Source organism: Balaenoptera ricei, chromosome 14 (assembly GCF_028023285.1).
Source record: "Balaenoptera ricei isolate mBalRic1 chromosome 14, mBalRic1.hap2, whole genome shotgun sequence".
NCBI lineage: Eukaryota > Metazoa > Chordata > Mammalia > Artiodactyla > Balaenopteridae > Balaenoptera > Balaenoptera ricei.
The window spans coordinates 52,556,539-52,578,722 of NC_082652.1; the positions used below are offsets into that span (position 1 = coordinate 52,556,539).

Genomic DNA, 22,184 nt, shown 5'->3' on the forward strand with positions numbered 1-22,184 from the left:
AGTTCCTGCTGCTCCACATCCTCACCAGTATTTAGTATTGTCAGTGTTCCAGATTTAGGCCATTCTAATAGGTGTGTAGTAGTATCTCATTGTTGTTTTAATTTGCATTTCCCTGATGACATAGGTGTGGGCATCTTTTCATATGCTTATTTGCCATCTATGTATCTTCTTCGGAAAGGTGTCTGTTAAGATCTTTGGTCCATTTTTTAATCAGGTCATTTGTTTTCTTATTGTTGAGTTGTAAGTGTTCTTTGTATGTTTTGGATAATAGTATTTTATCAGATGTGGGTTTTGCAAATATTTTCTCCCTGTCTGTGGCTTCTCTTCTCATTCTCTTGAGATTGTCTTTTGCAGAGCAGAAGTTTTAAATTTTAATGAAGTCCATTTTATCAATTATTTCTTTCATGGGTAGTGCCTTTGGTGTGGTATTTATGTAGTAATCATTATACCCAAGGTCTTCTAGGTTTCCTCCTATTTATCTTCTAGGAGTTTTATAGTTTTGCATTTTATATTTTGAGTTAATTGTTGTGGAAGGTGTAGGGTCTGTGTCCAGATTCATCTTTTTGCATATGGATATCTAGTTGTTCCAGGCCATCTTTGAGCATTTGTTGAAAAGGTTATCTTTGCTCCATTGCCTTTGCTCCTTTTTCAGAGATCAATTGATTATATCAATACTTATGTGGGCTCTCTATTCTGTTTCATTGATCTATTTGTCTTTTTTTTTTTTTTTTTTTTTTTTGCCGGTACACACTGTCTTGATTACTGTAGCTTTATAGTAAGTTTTGAAGTCAGGTAAAGTCACTCCTCAACTTTTTTCTCCTCCTTCATTTTTGTGATGTCTATTCTGGATCTTTTGCCTCTCCACATTAACTTTAGAATCAGCTTGTCAATATCCACAAAATAACATGCTGGGATTTTGATTGGGATTGATTATGTTGAATCTGTAGGTCAACTTGTGAAGAACTGATTTCTTAACAATATTGTCTTCCTATCCATGAATGTGGAATACCTCTTCATTTATTTAGTTCTTCTTTGGTTTTGTTCAGCAGAGTTTTGTAGTTTTCCTCATATAAATCTTATACATATTTTGTTAGATTTATACCTAAGCATTTCATTGGGGGGGGGGTGCTAATTTTATTTCAAATTCTATCTGTTCATTTCTACTATAGAGGAAAGCAGTTGACTTTTGTATGTCAACCTTGTATACTGCAACATTGGTTATAATTGCTTATTAGTTCCAGGAGGGTTTTGTTGATTCTTTTGAATCTCTACATAGAAAATCATGTCATCTGTGAACAAAGACAGTTTTATTTCTTCCTTTCCAATCTGTATACCTTTTATTTCCTTTTCTGATCTTAATCATTAGCTAGCATTTCCAGTATGATGTTGGAAAGGAGTGGTGAAAGGATATTCTTGCCTTGTATCTGAACTTAGTGGGAAAGCTACAAGTTTCTCAACATTAAGTATGATGTTACCTGTAGGTTTTTTGTAGATGTTCATATCAAGTTGAGGAATTTCCCTGTATTCCTAGTTTACTGAGAGTTTTTACCATGAATGGGTGTTGGATTTATCAAATACTTTTTCTACATTTATTGATATGATAATGTGTTTTTTTTAACCTGTTGATGTGATGAATTACATTAATGGATTTTTTAAATGTTGAATCAGCCTTGCATTACTGAGATAAATCCCACTTGGTTGAGAATTTTTCCATCTGTGCTCATAAAAGATATTGGTCTGTAGTTTTCTTTTCTTGTAATCTCTTTGTCTGGTTTTGGTATTACAGTAATCTGGCCTCATAGAATGTGTTAGGAAGAATTCCCTCTGCTTCTGTCCTCTGAAAAAGGCTGTAGAGAATTCTTATAATTTCTTCCTTAAATGTTTGCTAGAGTTCACCAGTAAACCAATGTGGACCTTGTGCTTTCTATTTTGGAAGGTTACTAATTATTGATTCAATTTATTTAATAGATAAAGGCCTATTCAGTTGTCTATTTCTTCTTGTGTGAGATTTGGCAAATTGTGTCTTAAGGAATTGTTCCTTTTCATCTAGATTATTACATTTATGAGCATAGAGTTATTCATAGTATTCTTTGATTATCCTTTTAATGTCCATAGGCTCTGTAGTGATATACTTTCATTTCTAATGTTAGTTATTTGTGCCATCTGTTTTGCTTTGTTTTGCTTTTAATTAGCCTGGCTAAAGACTTATTGATTTTATTGATCTTTTCAAAAAACTAGCTTTTGGTTTCATTGATTTTTCTCTGTTGATTTCCTGTTTTCAGTTACACTGATTTCTGCTCTACTTCCTATTATTTCTTCTCTTCTGCTTACTTTAGATTGTTTTTGTTAATTTTTATTGGAGTATAGTGGCTTTACAATGTTGTGTTAGTTTCTGCTGTACAGCAAAGTGAATCAGATGTACGTATACATACATCCCCTCTTTTTGGATTTAATTTGCTCTTCTTTTTCTGGTTTCCTAAAGTGGACATGTAGATGATTGATTTTAGATTTCTTTTTTTCTAATGTATGCATTCAATGCTATAAATTTCCCTCTAAGCACTGCTTTCACTGTATCCCATAAACTGTGACAAGTTATGTTTTCATTTCTATTTAATTCAAAATATATTTAAGTTTATCTTAAGATTTCTTCTTTGACCATTTGTTATTTAGAAGTGTGCTGTTTATTCTCCATGTATTTTGGATTTTCCAGTTATCTTTCTGTTATTGATTTCTAATTTAATTCCATTGTGGTCTAACAGCAGACATTATATATATGATTATTGACATGACATTATATATATGATTATGATATGACATTATATATATGATTTCTATTTTTTTCAGTTTGTTAAGATGTGTTTTATGGCCCAGAATGTGTTCTGTCTTGGTGAATGTACAGTTAATTTTTGTATAAGTTATGAGGTTTATGCTAAAGTTTGTTTGTTTTTGCATATGATGTCTAGTTGTTGAAACTAGACACTAACACTATTTGTTGAAAAGGTTATCCTTTCTCCACTGAATTTACTTTGTACATCTGTAAAAACCTCAGTTGATCATATTTGTGTTGGTATATTTCTGGACTCTCTCTGTTTTTCTATTGATCTGTCTATCCATTCTTCACTAATACCACGTTGTCTTGATTAATGTAGCTTTACAGTAAGTCTTAAAATCATGTTATATGAGCCCTCCGGCTTTGTTTTTTTCTTCAAAATTATTGTGGCTACTTTAGTTCCTTCTTCTTCCCTGTAAGAAACGTAGTCTTAGATAAAATGTAAATATTATAGGAAAATATAAATGTAATAACATGACTAAAAGATTTTACTCTGTTATTTGTGCCTTTTAATATGTTATATTAAAATTGTTCTTGATTAGAGGATCTCCCATATACCCATCGACTTTCTGGTAAATTCTTTAGCCTCCCTCCAAGGTGCACTGACTTTGCATAGTATTCACTCTGTGGCTTATACACACTTCAAGAAGAAATATATTAAATTAGGATTAACAGAGTCCTTTTGTGACAGCGCCTCTGCTGAATGGAGAACAAGAGATAGAAAGGTAAGTTTCTGAGTATTACCCTCAATTCTGTGTCTGCACATATCTGACTTTCTCTCCATCTATATGAGTAGTTCTTCTATGAGGTCTGCAGCCTCATAGGCAGGCTCAAGACCACCCTTTTTTCTTAACTAACCTTTTTGCTGATGTTTGACAGATGATTGGGAAGCACTTATAAAATATGCGATATCTTCTATTTTTCAGAAACCTGAATGCCAGCCTAGGTTTGCTTTAGCAATTAAAAAGTAGGAAACTTTTGAGAGGAACTGTTTTAGGATTCCTGAGAAGACCTATTTTAGGTCTTCTAGTCCAGTGTGGTAATTGGTTATCCTTCTACCTTCTTTATAAATTCATTCTGTCTTAAATTGGTACTATTCCTTTTCTCCCACTGAGGTAAGACTAATATATAGGGATATAAAGAACCATAAGAAGGATTATGAACAAATATTTCCTATAAATATAGATGTTTTAAACCCTAAAATAATCATAAAAATCTGAGTAAATATAAAGAATAATACTATATAACCAGGAAGAATGTATTCTTTTTTTTTTTTTTAACATCTTTATTGAAGTATAATTGCCTTACAATGGTGTGTTAGCTTCTGCTTTATAACAAAGTGAATCAGTTACACATATACAATATGTTCCCATTTCTCTTCCCTCTTGCATCTCCCTCCCTCCCACCCTCCCCATCCCACCCCTCTAGGTGGTCACAAAGCACCGAGCTGATCTTCCTGTGCTATGCGGCTGCTTCCCACTAGCTATCTATTTTACATTTGGTAGTGTATATATGTCCATGACACTCTCTTACCCTGTCACATCTCACCCCACCCCCTCCCCATATCCTCAAGTCCATTCTCTAGTAGGTCTGTGTCTTTATTCCCGTCTTGCCACTAGGTTCTTCATGGCCTTTTTTTTTTTTTTTTCCTTAGATTCCGTATATATGTGTTAGCATACTGTATTTGTTTTTCTCTTTCTGACTTACTTCACTCTGTATGACAGACTCTAACTCCATCCACCTCATTACAAATACCTCCATTTCATTTCTTTTTATGGCTGAGTAATATTCCATTGTATATATGTGCCACATCTTCTTTATCCATTCATCTGTCGATGGACATTTAGGTTGCTTCCGTGTCCTGGCTATTGTAAATAGAGCTGTAATGAACATTGTGGTACATGACACTTTTTGACCTATGGTTTTCTCAGGGTATATGCCCAGTAGTGGGATTGCTGGGTCATATGGTAGTTCTATTTGTAGTTTTTTAAGGAACCTCCATACTGTTCTCCATAGTGGCTGTATCAATTTACATTCCCACCAACAGTGCAAGAGTGTTCCCTTTCCTCCACACCCTCTCCAGCATTTATTGTTTCTAGATTTTTTGATGATGGCCATTCTGACCGGTGTGAGATGATATCTCATTGTAGTTTTGATTTGCATTTCTCTAATGATTAATGATGTTGAGCATTCTTTCATGTGTCTGTAGGCCATCTGTATATCTTCTTTGGAGAAATGTCTATTTAGGTCTTCTGCCCATTTTTGGATTGGGTTGTTCGTTTTTTTGTTATTGAGCTGCATGAGCTGCTTGTAAATCTTGGAGATTAATCCTTTGTCAGTTGCTTCATTTGCAAATATTTTCTCCCATTCTGATGGTTGTCTTTTGGTCTTGTTTATGGTTTCCTTTGCTGTGCAAAAGCTTTTAAGTTTCATTAGGTCCCATTTGTTTATTTGTGTTCTTATTTCCATTTCTCTGGGAGCTGGGTCAAAAAGAATCTTGCTGTGATGTATGTCATAGAGTGTTCTGCCTATGTTTTCCTCTAAGAGTTTGATAGTGTCTGGCCTTACACTTAGGTCTTTAATCCATTTGGAGTTTATTTTTGTGCATGGTGTCAGGGAGTGTTCTAATTTCATACTTTTACATGTACCTGTCCAATTTTCCCAGCACCACTTATTGAAGAGGCTGTCTTTTCTCCACTGTATATGCTTGCCTCCTTTATCAAAGATAAGGTGACCATATGTGTGTGGGTTTATCTCTGGGCTTTGTATCCTGTTCCATTGATCTATATTTCTGTTTTTGTGCCAGTACCAAACTGTCTTGATTACTGAAGCTTTGTAATATAGTCTGAAGTCAGGGAGCCTGATTCCCCCAGCTCCATTTTTCGTTCTCAAGATTGCTTTGGCTATTCGGGGTCTTTTGTGTTTCCATACAAATTGTGAAATTTTTTGTTCTAGTTCTGTGAAAAATGCCAGTGGTAGTTTGATAGGGATTGCATTGAATCTGTAGATTGCTTTGGGTAGTAGAGTCATTTTCACAATGTTGATTCTTCCAATCCAGGAACATGGTATATCTCTCCATCTATTTGTATCATCTTTAATTTCTTTCATCAGTGACTTATAATTTTCTGCACACAGGTCTTTTGTCTCCTTAGGTAGGTTTATTCCTAGATATTTTATTCTTTTTGTTGCAATAGTAAACGGGAGTGTTTTCTTAATTTCACTTTCAGATTTTTCGTCATTAGTGTATAGAAATGCAAGAGATTTCTGTGCATTAATTTTGTATCCTGCTACTTTACCAAATTCATTGATTAGCTCTAGGAGTTTTCTGGTAGCATCTTTAGGATTCTCTATGTATAGTATCATGTCATCTGCAAATAGTGACAGCTTTACTTCTTCTTTTCCGATTTGGATTCCTTTTCTTTCTTTTTCTTCTCTGATTGCTGTGGCTAACACTTCCAAAACTATGTTGAATAATAGTGGTGAGAGTGGGCAACCTTGTCTTGTTCCTGATCTTAGTGGAAATGGTTTCAGTTTTTCACCATTGAGGACAATGTTGGCTGTGGGTTTGTCATATATGGCCTTTATTATGTTGAGGAAAGTTCCCTCTATGCCTACTTTCTGCAGGGCTTTTATCATAAATGGGTGTTGAATTTTGTCGAAAGCTTTCTCTGCATCTATTGAGATGATCATATGGTTTTTCTCCTTCAATTTGTTAATATGGTGTATCACATTGATTGATTTGCGTATATTGAAGAATCCTTGCATTCCTGGGATAAACCCCACTTGATCATGGTGTATGATCCTTTTAATGTGCTGTTGGATTCTGTTTGCTAGTATTTTGTTGAGGATTTTTGCATCTATGTTCATCAGTGATATTGGCCTGTAGTTTTCTTTCTTTGTGACATCTTTGTCTGGTTTTGGTATCAGGGTGATGGTGGCCTCGTAGAATGAGTTTGGGAGTGTTCCTCCCTCTGCAATATTTTGGAAGAGTTTGAGAAGGATAGGTGTTAGCTCTTCTCTAAATGTTTGATAGAATTCACCTGTGAAGCCATCTGGTCCTGGGCTTTTGTTTGTTGGAAGGTTTTTAATCACAGTTTCAATTTCAGTGCTTGTGATTGGTCTGTTCATATTTTCTATTTCTTCCTGGTTCAGTCTCGGCAGTTTGTGCATTTCTAAGAATCTGTCCATTTCTTCCAGGTTGTCCATTTTATTGGCATAGAGTTGCTTGTAATAATCTCTCATGATCTTTTGTATTTCTGCAGTGTCAGTGGTTACTTCTCCTTTTTCATTTCTAATTCTATTGATTTGAGTCTTCTCCCTTTTTCTCTTGATGAGTCCGGCTAATGGTTTATCAATTTTGTTTATCTTCTCAAAGAACCAGCTTTTAGTTTCATTGATTTTTGCTATTGTTTCCTTCATTTCTTTTTCATTTATTTCTGACCTGATCTTTATAATTTCTTTCCTTCTGCTAGCTTTGGGGTTTTTTTGTTCTTCTTTCTCTAATTGCTTTAGGTGCAAGGTTAGGTTGTTTATTCGAGATGTTTCCTGTTTCTTGAGGTAGGCTTGTATTGCTATAAACTTCCCTCTTAGCACTGCTTTTGCTGCGTCCCATAGGTTTTGGGTCGTCGTATCTCCATTGTCATTTGTTTCTAGGTATTTTTTGATTTCCCCTTTGATTTCTTCAGTGATCACTTCGTTATTAAGTAGTGTATTGTGTAGCCTCCATGTGTTTGTATTTTTTACAGATCTTTTCCTGTAATTGATATCTAGTCTCATAGCGTTGTGGTCGGAAAAGATACTTGATACTATTTCAATTTTCTTAAATTTACCAAGGCTTGATTTGTGACCCAAGATATGATCTATCCTGGAGAATGTTCCATGAGCACTTGAGAAAAATGTGTATTCTGTTGTTTTTGGGTGGAATGTCCTATAAATATCAATTAAATCCATCTTGTTTAATGTATCATTTAAAGCTTGTGTTTCCTTATTTATTTTCATTTTGGATGATCTGTCCATTGGTGAAAGTGGGGTGTTAAAGTCCCCTACTATGATTGTGTTGCGGTCGATTTCCCCTTTTATGGCTGTTAGTATTTGCCTTATGTATTGAGGTGCTCCTATGTTGGGTGCATAAATATTTACAATTGTTCTACCTTCCTCTTGGATCGATCCCTTGATCATTATATAGTGTCCTTCTTTGTCTCTTGTAATAGTCTTTATTTTAAAGTCTATTTTGTCTGATATGAGAATTGCTACTCCAGCTTTCTTTTGATTTCCATTTGCATGGAATATCTTTTTCCATCCCCTCACTTTCAGTCTGTATGTGTCTCTAGGTCTGAAGTGGGTCTCTTGTAGACAGCATATATATGGGTCTTGTTTTTGTATCCATTCAGCCAGCCTGTGTCTTTTGGTGGGAGCATTTAATCCATTTACATTCAAGGTAATTATCGATATGTATGTTCCTATTCCCATTTTCTTAAATGTTTTGGGTTTGTTATTGTAGGTGTTTTCCTTCTCTTGTGTTTCTTGCCTAGAGAAGTTCCTTTAGCATTTGTTGTAAAGCTGGTTTGGTGGTGCTGAACTCTCTCAGCTTTTGCTTGTCTGTAAAGGTTTTAATTTCTCCATCACATATGAATGAGATCCTTGCTGGGTAGAGTAATCTTGGTTGTAGGTTCTTCTCCTTCATCACTTTAAGTATATCCTGCCACTCCCTTCTGGCTTGCAGAGTTTCTGCTGAAAGATCAGATGTTAACCTTATGGGGATTCCCTTGTGTGTTATTTGTTTTTTTTCCCTTGCTGCCTTTAATATGTTTTCCTTATATTTAATTTTTGACAGTTTGATTAATATGTGTCTTGGCGTGTTTCTCCTTGGGTTTATCCTGTATGGGACTCTCTGTGCTTCCAGGACTTGATTAACTATTTCCTTTCCCATATTAGGGAAGTTTTCAACTATAATCTCTTCAAATATTTTCTCAGTCCCTTTCTTTTTCTCTTCTTCTTCTGGGACCCCTATAATTCGAATGTTGGTGCGTTTAATGTTGTCCCAGAGGTCTCTGAGACTGTCCTCAGTTCTTTTCATTCTTTTTTCTTTATCCTGCTCTGCAGTAGTTATTTCCACCATTTTATCTTCCAGATCACTTATCCTTTCTTCTGCCTCAGTTATTCTGCTATTGATCCCATCTAGAGTATTTTTAATCTCATTTATTGTGTTTTTCATCATTGCTTGGTTCCTCTTTAGTTCTTCTACGTCCTTGTTAAATGTTTCTTGCATTTTGTCTATTCTATTTCCAAGATTTTGGATCATCCTTACTATCATTATTCTGAATTCTTTTTCAGGTAGACTACCTATTTCCTCTTCATTTGTTAAGTCTAGTGTATTTTGACCTTGCTCCTTCGTCTGCTGTGTGTTTTTCTGTTGTCTCATTTTGCTTATCTTACTGTGTTTGGGGTCTCCTTATCACAGGTTGCAGGTTCGTAGTTCCAGTTGTTTTTGGTATCTGTCCCCAGTGGCTAAGGTTGGTTCAGTGGGTTGTGTAGGCTTCCTGGTGGAGGGAACTAGTGCCTGAGCTCTGGTGGATGAGGCTGGATCTTGTCTTTCTGGTGGGCACGTCCACGTCTGGTGGTGTATTTTGGGGTGTCTGTGGCCTTATTATGATTTTAGGCAGCCTCTCTGCTAATGGATGGGGCTGTGTTCCTGTCTTGCTAGTTGTTTGGCATAGGGTGTTCAGCACTGTAGCTTGCTGGTCATTGAGTGATGCTGGGTCTTGATGTTGAGATGGAGATCTCTGAGAGATTTTTGCCGTTTGGTATTACGTGGAGCTGGGAGGTCTCTTGTGGACCAGTGTCCTGAAGTTGGCTCTCCCACCTCCGAGGTACGGCCCTGATGCCTGGCTGAAGCACCAAGAGCCTTTCGTCCACACGGCTCAGAGTAAAAGGGAGAAAAAATAGAAAGAAAGAAAGAAAGAAAGAGGCTATAATATAGTGAAGTAAAATAAAGCTATTATAAAGCAAAGCTATACAGACAAAATCTCCCCCAGAAGCATATACATATACACTCACAAAAAAAAAGGAAAAGGGGAAAAATTAATATATCCTGCTCCCAACGTCCACCTCCTGAATTTGGGATGATTCGTTGTCTATTCAGGTATTCAACAGATGCAGGCACATCAAGTTGTTTGTGGAGTTTTAATCCGCTGCTTCTGAGGCTGCTGGGACAGATTTCCCCTCCTCGTCTCTGTTCGCACAGCTCCTGGGGATCAGCTTTGGATTTGGACCCGCCTCTGCGTGTAGGTCGCCTGAGGGCGTCTGTTCCCCGCCCAGACAGGACGGGGTTAAAGGAGCAGCTGCTTCGGGGGCTCTGGCTCACCCAGGCTGCGGGGAGGGAGTGGTATAGAGGAGGCGGGGTGAGCCTGCGGCGTCAGAGGCCGGCGTGACGTTGCACCAGCCTGAGGTGCGCAGTGCGTTCTCCTGGGGAAGTTGTCCCTGGATCACGGGACGCTGGCAGTAGCGGGCTGCACGGGCTCCCGGGAGGGGCGGTGTGGAGAGTGACCTGTGCTCGCACACAGGCTTTTTGGAGGCGGCAGCAGCAGCCCCAGCGTCTCACGCCCGTCCCTGGGGTCCGCGCTGATAGCCGCGGCTCGCGCCAGTCTCTGGAGTTTGTTTAGGCGGCGCTCTGAATCCCCTCTCCTTGCGCGCCGCGAAACAAAGAGGCAAGAAAGAGTCTCTTGCCTCTTCGGCAGCTGCAGACTTTTTCCCGGTCTCCCTCCCAGCCAGCTGTGGTGCGCTAACCCCTTCAGGCTGTGTTCACGCCGCCAACCCCAGTCCCCTCCCTGCGATCCGACCGAAGCCCGAGCCTCCGCTCCCAGCCCCCGCCCGCCCCAGCGGGTGAGCAGACAGGCCTCTCGGGCTGGTGAGCGCTGCTCGGCGCCGAGCCTCTGTGCGGGAGTCTCTCCGTTTTTCCCTCTGCGCCCCTGTTGCTGTGGGATCCGCGCTGTTAGCCGCGGCTCGCGCCCGTCTCTGAAGTTCGTTTAGGCGGCGCTCTGAATCCCCTCTCCTCGTGCACCAGGAAACAGGGAAGAAAAAGTCTCTTGCCTCTTCGGCAGCTGCAGACTTTTTCCCGGACTCCCTCCTGGCTAGCTGTGGTGCACTAACCCCTTCAGGCTGTGTTCACGCCGCCAACCCCAGCCCTCTCCCTGCGATCCGACCGAAGCCCGAGCCTCAGCTCCCAGCCCCGCCCGCCCCGGCGGCTGAGCAGACAAGCCTCTCGGGCTGGTGAGTGCTGGTCAGCGCCGAGCCTCCGTGCGGGAAGTGCGGGAATCTCTCCGCTTTGCCCTCCACACCCCTGTGGCTGCGCTCTCCTCCGTGGCTCCGAAGATTCCCCCCTCTGCCACCCGCAGTCTCTGCCCGCGAAGGGGCTCCTAGTGCGTGGAAATCTTTCCTCCTTCACAGCTCCCTCCCACTGGTGCAGGTGCCGTCCCTATTCTTTTGTCTCTGTTATTTCTTTTTTCTTTTGCCCTACCCAAGTACGGGGGGAGTTTCTTGCCTTTTGGGAGGTCTGACGTTTTCTGCCAGCGTTCAGTGGGTGTTCTGTAGGAGCAGTTCCACGTGTAGATGTATTTCTACTGTATCTGTGGGAAGGAAGGTGATCTCCGCGTCTTACTCTTCCGCCATCTTCTCTCCTCTCCAAGAATGTATTCTAATAATTAAAATATGGCTACTATTTTGGAAGCCAAAAATAGAATATTTCTTAACAATATGCCAAAGAAGAAAAAGTGTATTATCGTCTCAGTATATACTTAAAAGTTACTTGGTAAAATTAATTTTTTATTCCTGCTTTTAGTAAGCCAAAAGAGAAAATACTTCTTAATAGAATAAAGAACATCTAGATGAGAAATACTTAATAGTGATAAAATAGAATAATTTCTGTTTAGATCAGAATTATACAGAGGTGGCTATAAAACTTGTATTGCCCTGGAAGTTCTAGCCAATACAATAACATAAGAAAAAATGGTACAAATATGGGAGAACACATAAACCTTATGATTATATTCATTGTAATTGTTCACCCATAAAACCCATAAAAATCAATTGAAAAAATAAAGAATTGAGAGTTCAATAATGTACAAAACTCAATCACTATAGGGACTTCCTTGGCGGTCCAGTGGTTAAGACTCCGCTTTTCCAATGCAGAGGACGTGGGAACTAAGATCCCACATGCCGTGTGGTGTGGCCCCCCCCCAAAAAAACCAAAAAACTCAATTACTATAAATCTTGATACCAACATTACCTATTTGAAAGATAAAGTGGGGAGGGGGAAACTCATTTGTAATAGCGATGAAAAAACTCAGAAATTTCTAATAATAAACATAGAAATTTATGAACCTTTCTGCAAATGTTTCCTAGCTAAGATGATTAATTGAGAACTTGTATTTATCTCTTCTATTTCCTGAGACACCAGTAAGATGAGAGTAAATTAATGTTTTTAAAGGTGTAAATCCACAAGAATAAATGGGAGAAGAGTCATCAATATACCTGAGATTTATATACATTTTTGGAAAATGGAAAATGAATGGAGGGTTAGTAGCTTACTAGACAGGACAGAGGAAGCTACCACATAGAAAGCACTGAGAAGGGTATTCAAATGAAAAGAGATTGATGTCACAGAACTTTGTAAAAGTTTGGGAATTGGAAGCAACATGAACAATAAAGAATGGTGATATGAGGTAGAACTAAAAATAGTATGAGGTGGACATTTGAAGTAAGAATCAAAAAACCCAGTACTCCTGCCACAGTGCCATATATGGAATATTAGTCCCAGACAAAAGACTGGAGATGAATTCTCTGGAGAAATTCAACAGAGAAGAGAAGACTCAGGAATGTCATGTACTTTGGAAGATTAGATGAGCGCTGAAAATGGGATGAATTCAAAGTATACAAATGGAAAAGGTCGACCTCCTTCCCTGTCCCAGAAGTAGACCACATCTCCCTCCCAGAATACTGAAAGATTCTTCTCTGAAGAAGCTTAATAGTCCCAGAAAAAAGGCCTCCAAATACTGACATGAAGTGACACATCCACTTTAGAGAACAGTCTGGCAGTTCCTTAAAAGGTTAAACATAGAATTTGCAATCCCACCCTTAGGTATCGACCCAAGAGAAATGAAAACATGTTTACTAAAAACACATACATGACTGTTGATAGCAGCACTGTTCACAATAGCCAAAAGATAGAAACAATCCAGTGTCTATCATGTGATGAAAGATAAATTAAATGTGGTATATCCATACTGTGGCATATTATTTGGCAACAAAAAGGAATGTAATAGGGAGTGACTGCTAATGGGTAGTTTCACGGGAGGGGGAGGGGGGAAATGAAATGTTCTCAAATTAAATTATGATAGTTGCACAACTCTGTTAAACTAAAAACCACTGAGCTGAATGCTTTAAATAGGTGTACTTTTCTGTTTGTATATTTTACCTCAATAAAACAGTTTAAAGTTTATAAAGAAGCAATCAGCCACATCGAATGCTGGCGAGACATTATGTAAAACAAGGACTACAAAATGTCCATTGGATTTAGCAGCATGGAAGTCACTGGTGAAATTTGATGAGTTCAATTTTAGTATAGAAGATGAAAGCCAGGTTGGAAAAAATTGAGAAATGGTGTGGTTATGGAAATGAAAGAATGTCTTAAGTGCTCTTAGTTATCTAGTAAACAGGAAAAGATTGAAGGTTCTAGAGTGGATAGTCAATACTAAAAGGTTCCTAAGAAGCACAAATGGAGTGATTAGCCTTGTCTAAGAGAAAGATCACTTCCTTCAGTGTAAAAGGAGGAAATGATAGGTGCTGAAAGACTTGTGACAAAGTGACAACAACTTCTCATTAATGATCTCCTTTCTCTGATGTGGGAAGCAAGGCCATCTGTTTAGCATAAATTGAGAGAAGGGGAAATGAAGAGAGCAGAACAGCTGATTAGAGAAATACAGTAGCTCTGTCAGAAAATGTTTAGCACCCATTTAAGGTTAGTGACTAGGAATCTATATTGGATCTGCTCTTTGTTTCTTTCTTGTTTCTTTGATTTTGTTTTATTTACACTAAGTTTCCCAACTATAATTCACAGAAAAGGCAGACATTTGAATTCATGCAGTATTATGATTTTGCCAGATTTAGGGGAGGGGACAAATATACAGGGGACATGTTTTTAAGAGCTTTGTTAAACGAGTGTTTGGAATGCTGGACCATGAAATTCAAGTTCAATAACAAGTAAAGGGTTGAGAAGAAAGTAAGCTATTAATGGTCCCACCAGGACAGAGATTTGAGCTATCTTGTTCACCACTTTACTCCCAGTTCTTAGAGCAATGATTGTTTGAATTGATGGTTCGTTGAGACCAATGGGCAGAGATAGTGGGAATAGTTGAAAAAACAAGCTTGAGGGTAATATGGGGGCATCAGGAAGTAGTGGGTGTTTGAGTTACTGAATTCAGAAGAGATGCTGTTTTAATTGGTCACAGGTTCCTGGATATAAAAAGAAAGCCTTACTGAGAAAGTATTTGACCTGAGAGGTCAAAGAACTAAGTCAGAGTGTTGGTTGAGTGTCATTCATGTAATGTTGACATTAGCAGGGATGATGGTAACAGTTGAAGGAGACGACTGAATCAAGTGTTATCATCAGTGATTGAGAGTGAATGGGTAAATAGATGTTACAGATGAAGAGAGGTTGAAGGTGGTAGAGCAGATGACAGAATCCTCAGAGCACTGGGAGTTTAATGAGAGACAGGGAGAATAATGATCAAAAAGCAAAAATAGAAGCAATGATGATCCAAATACTACCTCTTGGCCCTGAAATATATAGGGTATATTGAGTATTAACAATTCTCACTGAGAAGGATGTAAGGGAAACATTGACCTCAGGAAAGAGCCAAGTTTCAGTTAAAATGGGAGATAGAGGTAGTACTCTAAGAAGAGCACAAAATACAGCTGAACACTGGGGGCATGGGAAGGGTTGGGGAAAAAAGAGAGTAAAACTATAGAACGTAATAGGGATAGCAGTACTTTGCTAATTTATGATGAATTGGGGTAGAGAATACCCTTTGGACATTGACTGATTGAAAAAAGGAAAGAGAGACATAGCTGATTTAGTCTCAAAAGACCTTGGACCTAACCTAAGTGCTCTTCAATAGCGGATTGGTTAACTAAATTAAGAGTGCTTCCAGGAGACAAAGTAATCTGAAATCATTAAAAATAATGTTATAAAAAATTGATATGGAAAAAATATCCCCAATATATTAAGTGAAAAAGTAGTTTACACAATCCATATGTATATTATCCTTTTTTATAAAAGGAGAACAAGAAGAATAATTGGATGAGTAATACTTTCATACTGTTTGAAATATATTGTAATTTTTAAAAAGACTAGCTGTCCAAAGGTCTAAAAAGCTGCCTATGGAGGAAGGTGCTAAAACTTGAACCATAGAACCATTCATTTTTTCAACAAATATTTAGCTCCTACCTTGGGTCAGATACCATTCTTGGCACTGGAGATAATAACATAAACAAAATAATGACCCTACTCTTGTAACTGTTGAAAGAGAAAAGCAAATAAGCAAGATCTGAGAGAAGAGCGTCCTAAGCAGAGGATTCAACACACGCACAGGCCCAGAGGTAGGAATCAAGCATACCAGCAGGTTTTTGGCAACCCTGAGCAGCTGCGTTGATGGAGAGGAGTGGGATTTAGAGAAAAAAAAAAAAATAATAGTTCTGTTTTAGATAGTTTGAGATGCCTATCACACATCCAAGTGGAGATATCAGGCAACAGTTGGGTGTATGAGTCTGGAGCTCAAGAGCGAGGTTGATGTTAGAGCTATACGTTTAGGAGTCATTAACATATTGCTGTTATTAAAAGTCATGAGAATGAATGGAATTACCTAAGACGCGAGAACTAAAGATTAAGCCCTGGGACATTCCATCATTTAAAAGGTAAGAGAAGAGGAGGGTAATCGGGAGAGGTCTACTGAAATCACCAAAGATGAAAAAAGAGAGTGGGAAGGGAAAGCTCCTGCATCATGTTTAGCTTTTCATCCAGTGCAGCTTATGCACTGGACCTTGAAATTGTTTCATTTCAAGGTCTTGCCTGGGACTTAAGGGCAGGGTCAGCTACATAACTTACAAGACCAGTGCAAAATGAAAATCCCTTGTTCAAAAGGTAGGATGAAAAATGCAGTTAAAGGAACTAAACTACAAAGCATTTTCCTTTAAGAAGAAATTCATAAAATAACAGGTGATACATGAGTAATATAAACCCACAGATAGCAAAAAAATATTTTTGATGTTATAATTTTATATAATATAATAAATAATAATACTTTATTAATGTGATAACTTGGTTGAGCATAAGATTTTTCTGGTTCATGTTTTTTCAAATTCATTTATTAGATCATCAAAGTTTATACTTTTAGCAACTTTATTTTAAGTGATATACTTAAAAGCAGATTAACTGCTCTTGGCAAATGAAAGATCACACATAAATTTTGGTAATTTTTAATTTTGAGAAAGATCTTTCTGCTGATGCAACTGACACTGGAACTGTTAAGGATATTTTATAAGCTGTGACATTCGGATAGATTTCTGATAAATTATTTCAAAATATAAATAGTATATTTTGTATATTATACAAATATAAATAGTATATTTTAGTATATCTAGAACTGATGGTTCTTATGGAACAATTTTTTTAAAAGATTTAACTCTTCATACACATAGTTTCGTGTATGTATATAAATTTAAAGTTGTACAATGCCATTTTAATGTTTTCTCTGGCATTTTCTGTAACTTGTAGAGGTCATGTGAGAAACCGAAAGTCACCTAATGGTTTGTAGGTAATTCAAAATGCCTATTATGCTTTCTATTACTGCATCTTAAATTACAAAGAAAAAACTAATTTTAAAACTGTATTCCTCATTAATTGGTTCATTTGAAGCTGCATATAAAAACAATGTTCTTTTCCATCAAATGCAATAATCTTTATATTTAATTTCTGTTTCTCAGCCTGTGGATATTTGCTTTGCAATGTTGCAGCAGTTTTTAAAACCAGAGATTCTAAACTCTTTGAAGATTTCTGATATCTCTTTGATATGCTATATTACAATGTCCATGCGTATGCTTTTATTTTGTAATAATTTTCCTGACTTTTATTGCCTAAACACTAGCAGTTCTTATCCCAGTGCTCAGGCCAGAGAGCTAATATTTTTGCCTCGGGGATGAGCTCTGGGAAGATAGGCAAGCCAGCCTCCCACGACTGCCACCACCACTGCTGCTTCTGCCACCATCACCATCACTAATCTGGAGCCCTGCACCACCCCAGACTGCTTCTGGCATGAATGTGCATACCAAGCAGGCAGCCAACTGTTTGGCATACACACTGTGCTGTGGGCCAGAACCCACATATACATGCCTGGCATATCTCCTCTGTTCACACACATGCTCCCTTGTCCCATCAGATTTTATTGGGTTGGCCAAAAAGTGCCTTTGGTTTTTAAGTAAAGATAAAAGACACATTTTTCATTTTCACCAAGACCTTTATTGAACAACGTATTCACCCTTTTGTTCCATTACCTTCTGCCATTTTTCAGGCAGCTTCATAACTCCATCTTCCCAAAACTTTTTATCTTTTTGAGCATAGAACTCTTCCAGATGCCTCTTACAGTCTTCCAGGGAATTGAAATTTTTTCCATTACGACAGATGAATCAGAACTTCCCAGCCAAGCTGTAACAGTTTTTGCCTGGTCTTCAAAGAAACATGCAGTCTTGCGTTATCCTGATGGAAGATTATGCATCTTCTGTTGACTAATTCCGGACACTTTTTGTCGAGTGCTGCTTTCAGTTGGTCTAAGTGGGAGCAGTACTTGTTGGAATCAATTGTTTGGATTTCCTGAAGGAGCTCGTAATAGAGGACTCCCTTCCAATCCCACCATGTACACAACATCACCTTCTTTGGGTGAAAACCAGTCTTTGGTGTGCTTGGTGGTGGTTCATTTCGCTTGAGTACTTATCACATGTTAATTTATACCAACTCATTAATTTAATCCTAACAGGATTTCTGTTGGTCCCTTATGCATGACAAACTGAACTGAGAGACTGAATAACTTTCCCTAAGTCACAGAGCTTGCACATGGTAGAGCAGAGATTTCAGCCAAGTCTGTCTGGCTGCAAAGAATTTGAGAGGCAGCATAGTGCCCTGTGTACAAGGGCTGGAAGCAAATGACCTGAGTTCAAATCCTGACCCTGCCGTGTAGTGTCTTCTTGCTAGACGAGTTACTTCTGAGCCTTGCTTTCTTCGTGTATATAATGGGGATCAGAGTACTACAGGACCTACCTCATAGGGTTATGTAGAGGGTTAAATGAAAGTGAGATACGTGTAAAGCATTGAGAACAGTGCCTGATGCTTTAGTAAGCCTGCGATAAATGTTGCTACTAATATTGTTATTGTTATCATGATTACTTTGCCCACTCCACGGTCTGTCTTCACAGGTTAGAAAAGAAGGTTAGTAGTCAGCAGAAAAGAAGAGCTTAGAGACAGACAGACAGCAGAGCCTCTCTGGTGTTTACCTTCCCTAAAGTTCCCCTGGAAGGCCCTCCTGCGTATGATGTGATCTGTGATCTGATTCTTGCTCTGGGCAGCCCATCTCTGTGGGCTTTTTGGATTTTAATGGTTTACTGATCTGATCATTTTCTGTCTGGGTTGTATGTGTTACAGGTATGAGACATCTCTATTGGATTTGGTTCAATCTCTGAGCCCCAAGACTGCTTCCAAACCGCGGCCCCATCGCTCCAGAGAAGCTGGGTCATGGCATCACAGTACTTGCCTACTCAGTCGTCTAAAATCAACCCGGAACAAGACCGGGGCAGGCAGGACCCCTGAAGACCTGGAGGAGGATCAGATTCTGGAAGATATCTTTTTCATTTGACACTGAAGCACATGCTGCAAGATTTCCGTCAGAAATGAGTGGGTGTTTTTATATACTGATCCAGGATTTTAAATTATTTGACTGCAACGTAATTGTGTCTCTCCTTTCACAGGGAGGGACCTATCTCACTAGCATCCTGTTACGTGTTGAATATAGAAATCATTCTAACAACCCAGGGTGTTTCTGATCAGACCAATCAGTAGATAACACATTAAGGACGGATGGGGGTGGAGGGCAGTAGCTTTTCTATGCCAAGCAGAGATTAGAACATTAACATAGGACACTTTCTGCGTGGCAGAGGCCTTTGCATACTCAGCCTCATTCAAGAGTGTTTCCTTCTCAATATTTTGCTGGAAAAGGTTGGCTCTCTTTTGTACACAAGGAAAACCTTTCCATTGAGAGATCCCTCTAGTTTAAACGTAGCCCCTTTGTAACATAAGCAATTTCAGAAAGATAGAACCTTTTACCTCTCCACCCTGTTTTCTTACCACCTACCTCTTTCTAAGTCAGTCAGTTAATTCTGAGGTTGGAGTTGGTGCCCCTCCTATCACGAGCAACACTGAGGGCCAATTGTGAGTCAGTCTCGGCAGTCATCAGCCTGGCCGCTGCCCATCCTATAACTAAAAGGGCTGAATAAGCTAGAGGGAGGCCCCCCCCCAACCCTTAGAAACCAGCATTAGATTACACAAGCGAGTACTGCCCTAGGGGAGGCACTGGCCTGAAATGCTTGTCCTACGGTCGGCCATTTCCCAGGATAAATAAGAGTACTCTCTCAGTATTGTTCCTTGCCCCAAGTGTCTGTTTTATTCACCCTGGTGAACTTCCCATCAGCTGCTACAGGCTGACAGACTTCCCCTGGCCTCCTCTCTCTCCCCATGTGGAGTCAAGGCCCCGATTGACCAGGCTTTTGCACATGCTCTGCTCAAGGCCACTGTCTCATGGCCCCAAAGAACCACCTCCACTTGCCAGACAATGTTCCACCAGCCCACACAGAGTCTCCCCCTTTCTCCCGCTGGGCCTCACAGAGAAAGTCTGTGGAGGAAGTACACTCGAAACGTACTCTCTCTGCTCTCCTGTTCGGCAGAGCTCTTGAGATGGGTCCCTCAGCTTACAGTGGGCTCTAGTGGCCTCTCAGGCTTATGGGCAGTATGATGAGCCTGGTAGAGCCAGTGAGTTTAAAGCTTTGTAGTCATTGGAAGCCAGGGGAAGATATGCATTACTGGATGACTTTATTTGGTGTGGAGCGCGTTGCTTTTTTCTCTCTCCCTTTCACCAGCCCCTGGCCTGAACTGAGACTAAGCCTGTCGGCCATTATTGGTAGCTAACGCCAGACCTGCAGGGCAGCTTGCACTTAGTGAGACTGCATGGCTTCCCTGAGGTCTTTATCTAAACGAGATTATTTCAGCCCACAAAAGCCTCCTGGAGCAACTTCCTTGTCTGGGTAAATCCAAACCTCATTGTCTCTTCAGACTGAGGCCCTGTCACCTCCGCCCAGCCTTCCTTCACTTGGGTCTTTTTGTTCTTTGGAGGAGAGAAGAATATAGCCTACCAATACCATATTCTTAATCTGAGGTTAAGAATATCAGGTCAGGACAAACCAGTTGTAGTCATTCAGTTGAAAGGTTGAAAATTATTGCAGGTTACAATTTCCTCTTAAAGTTCACCCCTAAGAAAGTAACTGAATCAGTTTCATCCCATTCCAGAAGCCTTTGGAAAATAGAGCTTTCTTTGGTGTGGCCAAAAACAGGGTGAAAACAAACGGAGAGCCCTTGACCATTTTCTCAGTTAAAGTTAGGTTTCTAGAGCTATCTTTTCCTTGCCCCGTGTGTCATGACCAGCTTAAGTACACCCAGCTCCCTCGGATCATCCATAACCACACTTTCCTATTCTGGACAGCAGGGTCCTTACTGCTCTCTGGAGTAAGAGGATGCCAGAAAGACCAAGAAAAGGATTGTGATTTCTTCAAGAAGCTTGTTTGCCTTTAGAACAATCATAAACAGGACCTAAACTAAAGGCTTTGGGGGGTCACAAGCCACAAAATGGAGATTAATTGCTTCTTTACCTCTCCTGAATGAGCAATTTGGAAGAGCAAAGATGGATTTTCAACAGAGCATCAATCAACCTATTTTTCATATGCCACATTCCCCACCCCCGCCAGTTGCCTTTCTCTATCCTGTAGGCATTTCCTGGTCGTCAGGGCAATAGGATGTGAATTTGTGTCTCGTCTAACATCTTCATTATGAATTGAACAATATATGTTAACATTTTAATCTGTGTCTCACTTTGAGATCTATATACATGTATGAAAAGGTTGTTGTAGAGCCTCGAGGCTTTTGTAGAGCCTAGAGGCTTGACCTAATTGCAGACTAACCTACCAAGGGAGAGGGCCTGGCACTCAGGAATCTGCCTTTCCTCCCTGTTAAGCGCTCCCAACAGTGACTGCCTGTCATGCGCTTGCCCAGCCTCCAGCCATGTCCCCAAAGCAAGACTGGACACGTGTTGGCGATGCTGCAGGTAGTGTTACCACATTGCCCACCCTGCTTCCCACTGTTCTGGGAGAGAAAGACCAGTGTTTACAAAACGGGGCACGACAAACGCCCATGGAAGCTCCTTAAGTAGGGCCCAAAGTGCTTGATTCAGAAGACCAAAGTCAGTCAAGGAGAAGCTTTCTCTGACAGCCACCCTTCCAGGAAGCACATTTGTGTTTACAAACCTGACCTCCATGGGGGGACTTGTCCGGAGCACCCCGAATGTCACGGGGAGGGAGGGGCTCTCTCCTCCCCCAGAGCCGTTCCTTACACTTGGCACTGTTTTCAGCACCATTGTTCACATGAGAGATTCGCTGGTCAGAAACTCTGGGGAGGGGACAGGCCTAAAGGAGCAGAGCTGGACGAAGTCTGCCGTCATAGCCAATATCTCAGTGGCTATTTTCCCCATGTGGTTTTGATATTGAATTGTTCCTTGAACATCCCCCATCGGATAAGTGGAGTATAGCTTGAAAGCAAGAGAAGAGCCTCAGGTTATCAAAATGTTATTTCTCTTAGTATTTGTTAAAACAACAGGAACCTATGGTCAGTTGAAAGAAAGGAAGTAGTTTGCCACATCCTACAGGTTTTCCTGGCTGAGTCCGGTTCACTCCCATCACATGAACACCAAGCCTCCTCTAGGTTGTGTGGTCACTAGAATGGGAGGTTCCATCTGTGCACACCTCTGAGTCCCTTCTTTGTGCTTTTCCCCAAAACTGCTTAGCAAAGAAATGTCTCGGCACTTTGACACAGGAAAAATAGTTCTGCTTAGTTGGCTTTCGGTGCTGGGAGAACATAGGCGAGGGCTTGGATACCTGAAATGCCCAGTTCTGAGATCACCAAGACAGCCAGTTCTGTGGATTCAACCAAGAC

At 39.8% G+C, this 22,184-nt stretch overlaps 1 protein-coding gene across 6 annotated transcripts in view; it reads left to right on the top strand.

Annotated features, from left to right (window-relative positions):
• The window catches only part of KIAA1328 (KIAA1328 ortholog), a 381,228-nt gene that overhangs the window by 350,170 nt on the left and 8,874 nt on the right, over positions 1-22,184 (top strand). For 5 of the 6 annotated variants that reach the window (XM_059895649.1, XM_059895651.1, XM_059895653.1 and 2 more), the window contains one exon: positions 18,576-21,056. In XM_059895649.1, the coding sequence (XP_059751632.1) occupies positions 18,576-18,786 (211 nt within the window). In that variant the 3' untranslated portion in view covers positions 18,787-21,056. Of the gene's footprint in view, positions 1-18,575; positions 21,057-22,184 lie in introns of those variants that run through there. The other variant, XM_059895650.1, reaches the window with a different exon arrangement.